Source organism: Lethenteron reissneri, chromosome 68, assembly GCF_015708825.2.
Source record: "Lethenteron reissneri isolate LAM-NWPU_2019-01 chromosome 68, ASM1570882v1, whole genome shotgun sequence".
In the NCBI taxonomy this organism is placed as follows: domain Eukaryota; kingdom Metazoa; phylum Chordata; class Hyperoartia; order Petromyzontiformes; family Petromyzontidae; genus Lethenteron; species Lethenteron reissneri.
This window is the reverse complement of record NC_083846.1, coordinates 7,316,849-7,329,961: the sequence shown is the minus strand read 5'-3', so window position 1 is coordinate 7,329,961 and position 13,113 is coordinate 7,316,849. Positions and strand designations below refer to the sequence as shown.

The window sequence follows — 13,113 nt, the reverse complement described above, 5'->3', positions numbered from 1 at the left end:
CCGTAGAGGGCATTAATTCTAGATTTGAAGCTTTCGTGACTGCAAGGATTCATATTCTTAGTTTTTTTCGGTAAAGTCACGTAGGTAAAACAGTAAAATTAATAAAAGTAAAATAAAATAAAAATCACGACGTTTCGGAGGCAACACAAGCTTCCGTCTTCAGGTGGAACCGTCACAGCCACGACAGCTGTATCAAGTAAATGAGAGATTACAAGAGCTACCACTCGGTAAAGCGATGGGTATTACCTTGTTATCTCGGCATCTCTTGAGGAAGGCCAGCGTCTCGAGAAGCTGTGACTTCTTGTCTCGTTGTCTGTTAAAAACTCTAACAGATAGGTGGAATTCCTCCCCGTAGAGGGCATTAATTCTAGATTTGAAGCTTTCGTGACTGCAAGGATTAATATTCTTAGGTTTTTTGGGTAAAGTCATGTAGGTAAAACATTAAAATTAATAAAAGTAAAATAAAAATAAAAATCACGACGTTTCGGAGGCAACACAAGCTTCCGTCTTCAGGTGGAACCGTCACAGCCACGACAGCTGTATCAAGTAAATGAGAGATTACAAGAGCTACCACTCCGTAAAGCGATGGGTATTACCTTGTTATCTCGGCATCTCTTGAGGAAGGCCAGCGTCTCGAGAAGCTGTGACTTCTTGTCTAGTTGTCTGTTAAAAACTCTAACAGATAGGTGGAATTCCTCCCCGTAGAAGGCATTAATTCTAGATTTGAAGCTTTCGTGACTGCAAGGATTCATATTCTTAGGTTTTTTCGGTAAAGTCACGTAGGTAAAACATTAAAATTAATTAAAAAAAAAATCACGACGTGTCGGAGGCAACACAAGCTTCCGTCTTCAAGTGGAACCGTCATTTTTATTTTACTTTTATTAATTTTAATGTTTTACCTACGTGACTTTACCGAAAAAACCTAAGAATATGAATCCTTGCAGTCACGAAAGCTTCAAATTTAGAATTAATGCCCTCTACGGGGAGGAATTCCACCTATCTGTTAGAGTTTTTAACAGACAACGAGACAAGAAGTCACAGCTTCTCGAGATGCTGGCCTTCCTCAAGAGATGCCGAGATAACAAGGTAATACCCATCGCTTTATCGAGTGGTAGCTCTTGTAATCTCTCATTTACTTGATACAGCTGTCGTGGCTGTGACGGTTCCACCTGAAGACGGAAGCTTGTGTTGCCTCCGAAACGTCGTGATTTTTATTTTTATTTTATTTTACTTTTATTAATTTTAATGTTTTACCTACGTGACTTTACCGAAAAAACCTAAGAATATGAATCCTTGCGATCACGAAAGCTTCAAATCTAGGTTGACATGTAATGTCGGTGGTGGTCTCATTGAGGACTGCTGGGATGCAAGCATGGGATGCCTTGGAGATGCGGTTCGCGGAGCAGGCGGATTTATTTTGTTTGTTTCATGTCAAATTTATATATATATTTTAAATTGTAGATTCTGGAGCCGCCCTGAAGTGTGACTTCTTTGCCCAGTACATGGGTCGGCCCTGAAGTACGACTTCTCGACCCGGGACGTAGACAGACGTCCGGATTAGTGTGTGTAGAGGGATGCTAGACATGTTGGTCTTCGCCTTCTCTCCACCTGACGAATGGGAGGGTGGCAGGGTGGTGTGGAACCCTGCCATCCATGTGGTGGTTGTGCATCCAACGCGTCGGAATCTGTATATTTGTTGTTGTTAATTCCCCGTTTTCTATGCGGATCCCGAGGAGGGTTAGGTGTGCCACGGGTCGTTTGTTCACGTGTCATTGCTTCATTTTTTTTTGTGATTGACGCTTGTATATAGTGTAAAGTGTACAGGTTGGTTAGGGTATTTATGGTTGCTTTCTTGTTCTCTTTTCTTTTCCTGTTGAGGCTCGCGTATTTTTTTTTCTCTCCCTTTCGTTAATTTAAACTTTCTAATTATTGACAGCCGGGACGGCTGGAGGCTACATAGAGGAGGGTAATGTAGTGACATGGGAGGGGAGGGGCTGCTGGGGAGGGCTCTGGGACCCTGGGCGGCCCAGGCGCTTGGGCCCCTTGGCGCTGGGCGCTGGGTTCCCAGGCGGCCCAGACGCTTAAGCCCCTTGGCGCCAGGCGTTGGCTTCCCGGGTGGCCCAGGCGCTTAAGCCCCTTGGCGCCACCAACGGGGGGGGGGGGCTGTGTGTGCTCTGTGGGATATCTGGGGGCGCACACGGCCCCACCCCTCGTTGGGGACTAGGCATAAAAGGGGAGCTCCCTGGACGATCAGGGCCAGTTGTAGCTCAAGACCCAGACCCAAGACTAGCCATCTGAAGACCCTGGGACGCTGTGAGGGCCAGTGGTGGGACTCTGGAACTCCCGGCTCTACGTCCTTGTGAGGGCGAGTTCCAGAGCGTAGCCAGAGTAGTGTATCTAGGCTGTGTACCTAGGCTGTGTACCTAGGCTGTAACAGAGTAGTTGGACTGTTGGACTGTTGGAGTGTTGGATTGTAATAAAGAAGTTACCTCTACAAGTGTCTCCGGAACCCGTTACACTAGTACAGCACACCAGTGTGTTGGAGAGCAAAGGCACAACAATTACCATCTGAGTACGATGTTAACGAGTAATTACAACCAGCTCCATCAGGTGACAGACAGATTTGTGGACAAATCCTCCTGGAACGAAACAGGAATTAAATAGGATTTATCCACAAATTTATCGAACCCAAAAAACCTGCATTATGGATGTTTGTTTTTCTTTGTTTTTGTAATGGGGATCGGTAGTGCAGCGGTTCGTGCACTACGAACCGGGATACCCGAGTTTGATTTCCGGTTCATGGCCACCAAAACCAGTGACAATTATCTGAACTGGTCCTGGGCCTCTCCTAGGTCGACTCAGCCTAAAATTAGTACCTAGTGCGGTGTGTTAACATCGCCACTGGGGAGACAAAGGCGGCCGGGCGTGGTGCTGGTCACGCACCCCCTCATGTGCCGTGCCGGCCTTCATAGGCGCTACTCGCTAACAGCACTTTCCCCCACAGTCTGTTACAGACAAATGGGGGATCTTTGTTTTGTGCTCGATAACTGTGTCTGTCTGTGTGCTGTGTCAGGCATTGAGGCTGCCAAGGCCAAGGGAGCTCGCTATCGTCTGGGATCAGAGTTGGAAATCTGGTAATTATCAGCATGATTCCACTGCTTTAACCCAGTTCAGCTCAACTATAAACTCAACAATTTTTTTTCTTACCAGGTAAGGTTCAATAACCTATGTTGCTCTTTTTCAGAAGTGACCTGGCTATCACAAATGATAGTCCAACTAAGTGGCTTGTCACGTGTCAATTTATATGAGCCACATACTCTGAATGACTGACGTTGATTCTGAATGTGGAGGGAAAACGTGATGGACCTAAAAAAAACCCCACGCGACCACTGGGAGAGAGAGAAACACGCAAAACTCCAAATATACAGCAGGTGGCAGGGTCGGGATCGAACCACGACGTCCTGCATACTAGGCGAGGTAGTTAACATCTCCTGGCCACCGTTGCACCCCAATGCCTCGCTGAGTCTCAAGACTAATTACGCAGTGGGTTGGGGAAGCGATGTTGTCGCTGCTGCTGCTGCTGTTGCGTGATCCTGATTGAGTTCACTGGGCAGGGTATTCCTCAGCGTTGTTGGGGATGTAATTTTGGCCGATAGCAGTTCCACTGTGAGTGTGGTAGTGACTACGGCTGTGTGTGTTGTCTGTAGTGACTATGGCTGTGTGTGTTTTCTGTAGTGACTACGGCTATGTGTGTTGTCTGTAGTGGCTATGGCTGTGTGTGTTGTCTGTAGTGACTACGGCTGTGTGTGTTGTCTGTAGTGGCTACGGCTGTCTGTGTTGTCTGTAGTGGCTACGGCTGTGTGTGTTGTCTGTAGTGACTACAGCTGTGTGTGTTGTCTGTAGTAACTACGGCTGTGTGTGTTGTCTGTAGTGGCTATGGCTGTGTGTGTTTTCTGTAGTGACTACGGCTGTGTGTGTTGTCTGTAGTGGCTATGGCTGTGTGTGTTGTCTGTAGTGACTACGGCTGTGTGTGTTGTCTGTAGTGACTACGGCTGTGTGTGTTATCTGTAGTGACTATGGCTGTGTGTGTTGTCTGTAGTGGCTACGGCTGTGTGTGTTGTCTGTAGTGACTATGGCTGTGTGTGTTGTCTGTAGTGGCTATGGCTGTGTGTGTTGTCTGTAGTGGCTATGGCTGTGTGTGTTGTCTGTAGTGACTACGGCTGTGTGTGTTGTCTGTAGTGGCTATGGCTGTGTGTGTTTTCTGTAGTGGCTACGGCTGTGTGTGTTGTCTGTAGTGACTACGGCTGTGTGTGTTGTCTGTAGTGGCTATGGCTGTGTGTGTTGTCTGTAGTGGCTATGGCTGTGTGTGTTGTCTGTAGTGGCTACGGCTGTGTGTGTTGTCTGTAGTGGCTACGGCTGTGTGTGTTGTCTGTAGTGACTACGGCTGTGTGTGTTGTCTGTAGTGACTACGTCTGTGTGTGTTGTCTGTAGTGGCTACGGCTGTGTGTGCTGTCTGTAGTGGCTATGGCTGTGTGTGTTGTCTGTAGTGGCTACGGCTGTGTGTGTTGTCTGTAGTGGCTACGGCTGTGTGTGTTGTATGTAGTGACTATGGCTGTGTGTGTTGTCTGTAGTGGCTACGGCTGTGTGTGTTGTCTGTAGTGACTATGGCTGTGTGTGTTGTCTGTAGTAACTACGGCTGTGTGTGCTGTCTGTAGTGACTATGGCTGTGTGTGTTGTCTGTAGTAACTACGGCTGTGTGTGCTGTCTGTAGTGACTACGGCTGTGTGTGTTGTCTGTAGTGGCTACGGCTGTGTGTGCTGTCTGTAGTAACTACGGCTGTTTGTGCTGTCTGCAGTGACCACGGCTGTGTGTGTTGTCTGTAGTGGCTACGGCTGTTTGTGCTGTCTGTAGTGACTACGGCTGTGTGTGTTGTCTGTAGTGACTACGGCTGTGTGTGTTGTCTGTAGTGGCTACGGCTGTGTGTGTTGTCTGTAGTGACTACGGCTGTGTGTGTTGTCTGTAGTGACTACGGCTGTGTGTGTTGTCTGTAGTGACTACGGCTGTGTGTGTTGTCTGTAGTGACTACGGCTGTGTGTGTTGTCTGTAGTGACTACGGCTGTGTGTGTTGTCTGTAGTGGCTACGGCTGTGTGTGTTGTCTGTAGTGCTACGGCTGTGTGTGTTGTCTGTAGTGACTACGGCTGTGTGTGTTGTCTGTAGTGGCTACGGCTGTGTGTGTTGTCTGTAGTGACTACGGCTGTTTGTGCTGTCTGTAGTGGCTACGGCTGTGTGTGTTGTCTGTAGCGACTACGGCTGTGTGTGTTGTCTGTAGTGACTATAGCTGTTTGTGCTGTCCGTAGTGACTATGGCTGTGTGTGTTGTCTGTAGTGACTACGGCTGTGTGTGCTGTCTGTAGTGGCTACGACTGTGTGTGTTGTCTGTAGTGACTACGGCTGTGTGTGTTGTCTGTAATGACTAAGGCTGTGTGTGTTGTCTGTAGTGACTATGGCTGTGTGTGTTGTCTGTAGTGGCTATGGCTGTGTGTGTTGTCTGTAGTGGCTATGGCTGTGTGTGTTGTCTGTAGTGACTACGGCTGTGTGTGTTGTCTGTAGTGGCTATGGCTGTGTGTGTTGTCTGTAGTGGCTACGGCTGTGTGTGTTGTCTGTAGTGACTACGGCTGTGTGTGTTGTCTGTAGTGGCTATGGCTGTGTGTGTTATCTGTAGTGGCTACGGCTGTGTGTGTTGTCTGTAGTGGCTACGGCTGTGTGTGTTGTCTGTAGTGGCTACGGCTGTGTGTATTGTCTGTAGTGACTACGGCTGTGTGTGTTGTCTGTAGTGACTACGGCTGTGTGTGTTGTCTGTAGTGACTACGGCTGTGTGTGTTGTCTGTAGTGACTACGGCTGTGTGTGTTGTCTGTAGTGACTATGGCTGTGTGTGTTGTCTGTAGTGGCTACGGCTGTGTGTGCTGTCTGTAGTGACTACGGCTGTGTGTGTTGTCTGTAGTGGCTACGGCTGTGTGTGTTGTCTGTAGTGGTTATGGCTGTGTGTGTTGTATGTAGTGACTAAGGCTGTGTGTGTTGTCTGTGGTGACTACGGCTGTGTGTGTTGTCTGTAGTGGCTACGGCTGTGTGTGTTGTCTGTAGTGACTATGGCTGTGTGTGTTGTATGTAGTGACTATGGCTGTGTGTGTTGTCTGTAGTGGCTACGGCTGTGTGTGTTGTCTGTAGTGACTATGGCTGTGTGTGTTGTCTATAGTAACTACGGTTGTGTGTGCTGTCTGTAGTGACTACGGCTGTGTGTGTTGTCGGTAGTGGCTACGGCCGTGTGTGCTGTCTGTAGTAACTACGGCTGTGTGTGCTGTCTGCAATGACCACGGCTGTGTGTGTTGTCTGTAGTGGCTACAGCTGTTTGTGCTGTCTGTAGTGACTACGGCTGTGTGTGTTGTCTGTAGTGACTACGGCTGTGTGTGTTGTCTGTAGTGGCTACGGCTGTGTGTGTTGTCTGTAGTGACTACGGCTGTGTGTGTTGTCTGTAGTGGCTACGGCTGTGTGTGTTGTCTGTAGTGACTACGGCTGTGTGTGTTGTCTGTAGTGACTACGGCTGTGTGTGTTGTCTGTAGTGACTACGGCTGTGTGTGTTGTCTGTAGTGGCTACGGCTGTGTGTGTTGTCTGTAGTGGCTACGGCTGTGTGTGTTGTCTGTAGTGACTACGGCTGTTTGTGCTGTCTGTAGTGTCTATGGCTGTGTGTGTTGTCTGTAGCGACTACGGCTGTGTGTGTTGTCTGTAGTGACTATAGCTGTTTGTGCTGTCCGTAGTGACTACGGCTGTGTGTGTTGTCTGTAGTGACTACGGCTGTGTGTGTTGTCTGTAGTGGCTACGGCTGTGTGTGCTGTCTGTAGTCACTACGGCTGTGTGTGTTGTCTGTAGTGACTACGGCTGTGTGTGTTGTCTGTAGTGGCTACGGCTGTGTGTGTTGTCTGTAGTGACTATGGCTGTGTGTGTTGTATGTAGTGACTATGGCTGTGTGTGTTGTCTGTAGTGGCTACGGCTGTGTGTGTTGTCTGTAGTGACTATGGCTGTGTGTGTTGTCTGTAGTAACTACGGCTGTGTGTGCTGTCTGTAGTGACTACGGCTGTGTGTGTTGTCTGTAGTGGCTACGGCTGTGTGTGCTGTCTGTAGTAACTACGGCTGTGTGTGCTGTCTGCAGTGACCACGGCTGTGTGTGTTGTCTGTAGTGGCTACGGCTGTTTGTGCTGTCTGTAGTGACTACGGCTGTGTGTGTTGTCTGTAGTGACTACGTCTGTGTGTGTTGTCTGTAGTGACTACGGCTGTGTGTGTTGTCTGTAGTGACTACGGCTGTGTGTGTTGTCTGTAGTGGCTACGGCTGTGTGTGTTGTCTGTAGTGACTACGGCTGTGTGTGTTGTCTGTAGTGACTATGGCTGTGTGTGTTGTCTGTAGTGACTACGGCTGTGTGTGTTGTCTGTAGTGGCTACGGCTGTGTGTGTTGTCTGTAGTGACTACGGCTGTGTGTGTTGTCTGTAGTAACTACGGCTGTGTGTGTTGTCTGTAGTGGCTACGGCTGTGTGTGTTGTCTGTAGTGACTACGGCTGTTTGTGCTGTCTGTAGTGGCTACGGCTGTGTGTGTTGTCTGTAGCGACTACGGCTGTGTGTGTTGTCTGTAGTGACTATAGCTGTTTGTGCTGTTCGTAGTGACTACGGCTGTGTGTGTTGTCTGTAGTGACTACGGCTGTGTGTGCTGTCTGTAGTGGCTACGGCTGTGTGTGTTGTCTGTAGTGACTACGGCTGTGTGTGTTGTCTGTAGTGATTACGGTTGTGTGTGTTGTCTGTAGTGACTACGGCTGTGTGTGTTGTCTGTAGTGGCTACGGCTGTGTGTGTTGTCTGTAGTGACTACGGCTGTGTGTGTTGTCTGTAGTGACTACAGCTGTGTGTGTTGTCTGTAGTGGTTACGGCTGTGTGTGTTGTCTGTAGTGACTACGGCTGTGTGTGTTGTCTGTAGTGGCTACGGCTGTGTGTGTTGTCTGTAGTGACTACGGCTGTGTGTGTTGTCTGTAGTGGCTACGGCTGTGTGTGTTGTCTAGTGACTACGGCTGTGTGTGTTGTCTGTAGTGGCTACGGCTGTGTGTGTTGTCTGTAGTGACTACAGCTGTGTGTGTTGTCTGTCGTAACTACGGCTGTGTGTGTTGTCTGTAGTGACTACGGCTGTGTGTGTTGTCTGTAGTGACTACGGCTGTGTGTGTGTCTGTAGTGACTACAGTTGTGTGTGTTGTCTGTAGTGGCTACGGCTGTGTGTGTTGTCTGTAGTGACTACGGCTGTGTGTGTTGTCTGTAGTGGCTACGGCTGTGTGTGTTGTCTGTAGTGACTACAGCTGTGTGTGTTGTCTGTAGTGGCTACGGCTGTGTGTGTTGTCTGTAGTGGCTACGACTGTGTGTTTTCTGTAGTGACTACAGCTGTGTGTGTTGTCTGTAGTGACTACGGCTGTGTGTGTTGTCTGTAGTGACTACGGCTGTGTGTGTTGTCTGTAGTGACTACGGCTGTGTGTCTGTCTGTAGTGACTACGGCTGTGTGTGTTGTCTGTAGTGGCTACGGCTGTCTGTGTTGTCTGTAGTGGCTACGGCTGTGTGTGTTGTCTGTAGTGGCTACGGCTGTGTGTGTTGTCTGTAGTGGCTACGGCTGTGTGTGTTGTCTGTAGTGGCTATGGCTGTGTGTGTTGTCTGTAGTGGCTACGGCTGTGTGTGTTGTCTGTAGTGGCTATGGCTGTGTGTGTTTGTAGTGGCTATGGCTGTGTGTGTTGTCTGTAGTGGCTACGGCTGTGTGTGTTGTCTGTAGTGGCTACGGCTGTTTGTGCTGTCTGTAGTGACTACGGCTGTGTGTGTTGTCTGTAGTGGCTACGGCTGTGTGTGTTGTCTGTAGTGGGTACGGCTGTTTGTGCTGTCTGTAGTGACTACGGCTGTGTGTGTTGTCTGTAGTGGCTACGGCTGTGTGTGTTGTCTGTAGTGACTACGGCTGTGTGTGTTGTCTGTAGTGACTACGGCTGTGTGTGTTGTCTGTAGTGGCTACGGCTGTGTGTGTTGTCTGTAGTGGCTACGGCTGTGTGTGTTGTCTGTAGTGGCTACGGCTGTGTGTGTTGTCTGTAGTGACTACGGCTGTGTGTGTTGTCTGTAGTGACTACGGCTGTGTGTGTTGTCTGTAGTGGCTACGGCTGTGTGTGTTGTCTGTAGTGGGTACGGCTGTTTGTGCTGTCTGTAGTGACTACGGCTGTGTGTGTTGTCTGTAGTGACTACGGCTGTGTGTGTTGTCTGTAGTGGCTATGGCTGTGTGTGTTTGTAGTGGCTACGGCTGTGTGTGTTGTCTGTAGTGACTACGGCTGTGTATGTTGTCTGTAGTGACTACGGCTGTGTGTGTTGTCTGTAGTGGCTACGGCTGTGTGTGTTGTCTGTAGTGGCTACGGCTGTGTGTGTTGTCTGTAGTGACTACGGCTGTGTGTGTTGTCTGTAGTGACTACGGCTGTGTGTGTTGTCTGTAGTGGCTACGGCTGTGTGTGTTGTCTGTAGTGACTACGGCTGTGTGTGTTGTCTGTAGTGGCTACGGCTGTGCGGATCACTTCCTGGAGGGTGACACGCTGCTGCACTCGTGGGAGGCCCTGGGGCAGCTGCTGGTGGCGCCGGCTACGAGCGACATCATCTGTGACGTGGGCATGTGAGGGCGCGACCCTGACACACACACACACACACGTGACCCTGACACACACACACACGTGACCCTGACACACACACACACGCAACCCATACACACACACACACGCGCAACCCATACATACACACACGCAACCCATACACACACACACGCAACCCAACAACAACAACCGCCATTTGCCACTAAGTGGCGGTGACGTCAACACGACCCTTGTGCCAGGCCAAGTGCACCTTAATAATAGCATACGACGTTTCGATTGCAACACAAGCCATCATCATCAGGTATAAATGAAATAGCAACAAAAAATCTAACCAGAAAACTATAGACAGACATATAAGCAGACAGATATCACCAAGATACATAGAGAGAGTAACACAGGTACAGAGAGGGAGATCGTCTCTGTGGCGTTGCCTTAAATAGACAGAGGGGGGCGGAGGCAGAGAGAGGGAGGGGTTAGAGAAAAAAATTAACATGTCAATGAGTACGAAGAACGCGTAGTAAAGTACGCAGGCTTGAACATTAGGAGAGAGGGAGAAAGAACACACTAAATTAAATAACCTAGCAAAATATCGAAATGTTATGTATCTTTATACGTGACTTTACCGAAAGAACCAAAGAATAATTCCTGCAGTCACGAAAGCTCCAAAATTAAGATTGAACCACTTCTATGGTGAAGTTCCAAGTTTACCTTTTTCTCTCTCTCTGGGTTTTTTGTTTTCTCTCTCTGCCTGTGTATTTAGTGTAATTTTTTCTGTCTACACTCGTTTTTTGTCGTTCTTATGTTCTGCTCTGTCTGTGTGTCTCCGTTCCTCGTGTTTATGTTTTGTCTTTCTTTGGAATTTTCACAGTTAAATTCTAACTTAGCAATCTTTGAAATACGTAATCGACCAGGCTATGCGTTAATTGTGTGTTGACCGACTCTCTGTGTTGTATTACATAACATTTCGATATTTTGCTAGGTTATTTAATTTAGTGTGTTCTTTCTCCCTCTCTCCTAATGTTCAAGCCTGCGTACTTTACTACGCATTCTTCGTACTCATTGACATGTAATTTTTTCTCTAACCCCTCCCTCTTTCTGCCTCCGCCCCCCTCTGTCTATTTAAGGCAACGCCACAGAGACAATCTCCCTCTCTGTACCTGTGTTACTCTATGTATCTTGGTGATATCTGTCTGCTTATATGTCTGTCTATAGTTTTCTGGTTAGATTTTTTGTTGCTATTTCATTTATACCTGATGATGATTGCTTGTGTTGCAATCGAAACGTCGTATGCTATTATTTAATTTATTATTTTATCTTTATACGTGACTTTACCGAAAGAACCAAAGAATAACTCATACACACACACACATGCAACCCTGACACACACACGCGACCCTGACACACACACACACACACACGCAACCCATACCCACACACACACACTGACCCTGACACACACACACAACCCTGACACACAACAACAACCGACATTCAAAACTAAGTGGCGGTGATGTAACCACGGCGCTTGTGCCAGGCTAGGTGCACATTAAGGTCACGTGAAGTGTCGAACGCCCGCTCGTAGGAGGTCACGGGACAGATCCAGGTGCCATGGGTTTCTGACTGAGATGGCTGGCTGATGCGCCACCTGTGCCCCTTAATGTGCCAACTTGCTGTGCTTTAGCCACCCGGCGCTTCGCTCATCTTTGTGTCGCTCCACTGCCCTCCGTTGTTGCTGGATGGCGACTGCCTCCAACTGCCCAGTAGCATCCTTCATGAGCCTCTTCCACAGAGGCCGATTTTGACACCGCTGGAACCGGTCATCGGCAAGTCCACTCAGCTCAATATTCTGCTGTACCACATCGCTCCATGTCTTCTCTAGCCCATGCCGTGCCTGTTTAGCCCCCTCTATCCTGCCGAACAAAAGTTGTTGAGGCATGCGGTGGCCAGGCATGCAGACTCTCTCCAAAACTGCCCCATTATCAATTGGGAGCTGAGGGGGTGGAGTGTTTGATGGCACAATATATGCAGGCAGATGCTTAGGTTTGGCGGGGCTGATGGTGAGGCCCCATCTCTTAGTGCGACGCTCCAGGTTCAGCAGCAGCGCCTCCAACTCCTCCTCTGAGTGAGCAGCAATTACCAGATCATGGGCGTACATAACATGGTTGACCAATAGGGAGCCATCCCTTAACTGCACCCAGGTATCGATCAGCCTCCCAATGTATCTGTACCAGATCGAAATTCCTCCAGTACACCCATCAAAGGTTTCCCGAACTACGTGGTTGAAATAGATGTTAAATAATGTGGGAGCCAGAGGACATCCCTGTCCCACCCCAAGGTTAACAGGAAATGGCTCCGACTCCTGGCCACATAGTTTTACCCGGGCCTGCCATCATCATGACGGTCCTTAATAATTATGAGCAGAGTCAGGGACTCCGAAAGCACCAAGAACAACCCAGAGCCCAGCCGATTGATGGTATCATAGGCCTTGACCAGATCAATGAAGCAGAGGTGTAGGTCCTTTTGGAATTCCCTACACCTCTGCTGTAGCAGCCGGACAGATAATATGGCATCTGTGCAGGATCGCCCTCTCCTGAAACCAATTGAGGCTCCGCAAGCCACTCCTCAGCGTACCTGGCAAGGCGATGTTAAGTAAAAAACATACGAAGTATTCAAGAGACATCAACATAAAATATTGACAAGCTTTGCAGCCAGTCGCTCTCAAAACGCTCATGAAAGGGGCATGTTTCTAATTTGTCCGAGGGCTGCTGAGTCTCCACCGAGGGAGCGCTCCGATTGGCCGAAATTTGCGGCTCCGTGTGATATCGTGAAACAGAATTTATTCGAAACATTTATCTCTTAATAAAGACGATCGGGAGGGGACCCTACGGGTAGGCAGATCGTTCATTGAAACATCGTTAATCGATGGCATCGTAAACCGAGGGACTGTCGTATTTTCCCTGGAACGTCCTCGGCAAAAGGAAGTGGATTCTTAATGGATTGTTGGGTCACCTCCGACGTCGCGTTGTGGTAGACTGGGAGCGTGACGGGACACACATACATACATGCACGCTCACGCACGCACACGCATACACATGGACGCACCCACACGCACGTACACACAACAACAACCGCCATTCGCCACTAAGTGGCGGTGACGTCACCACGACGCTTGTGCCACACACACACGTACGCACACGCACATACATGCACACTCACGCACGCACATGCACACACACGGTCGGACCCACACGCACGTACACACATGCACGCGAGTTGTGTACCCGCAGAGTCGTGCTGTAGGGAGTTGTGTGCTGAGTTTCTGCCTTATCCACATTCCCAGGCCGGTGATGCACAAGAACGTGCGCTACAACTGCCGCGTCATCTTCCTTAACCGGTGAGGCCACGCGTGTGCATGTG

The 13,113-nt window shown here is 49.0% G+C and overlaps 1 protein-coding gene across 6 annotated transcripts in view; it reads left to right on the top strand.

Annotated features, from left to right (window-relative positions):
• NADSYN1 (NAD synthetase 1) overlaps window positions 1–13,113 on the top strand; it is an 80,765-nt gene that overhangs the window by 7,345 nt on the left and 60,307 nt on the right. For all 6 annotated transcript variants that reach the window (XR_009757245.1, XR_009757244.1, XR_009757243.1 and 3 more), the window contains 3 exons: window positions 3,074–3,134; window positions 9,603–9,719; window positions 13,037–13,090. Coding sequence is in view for 2 of the 6 variants with exons in the window: in XM_061578910.1 (XP_061434894.1) it covers window positions 3,074–3,134; window positions 9,603–9,719; window positions 13,037–13,090 (232 nt within the window). In the remaining 4 variants the exon portion in view is untranslated. The remainder of the gene's footprint in view (window positions 1–3,073; window positions 3,135–9,602; window positions 9,720–13,036; window positions 13,091–13,113) is intronic.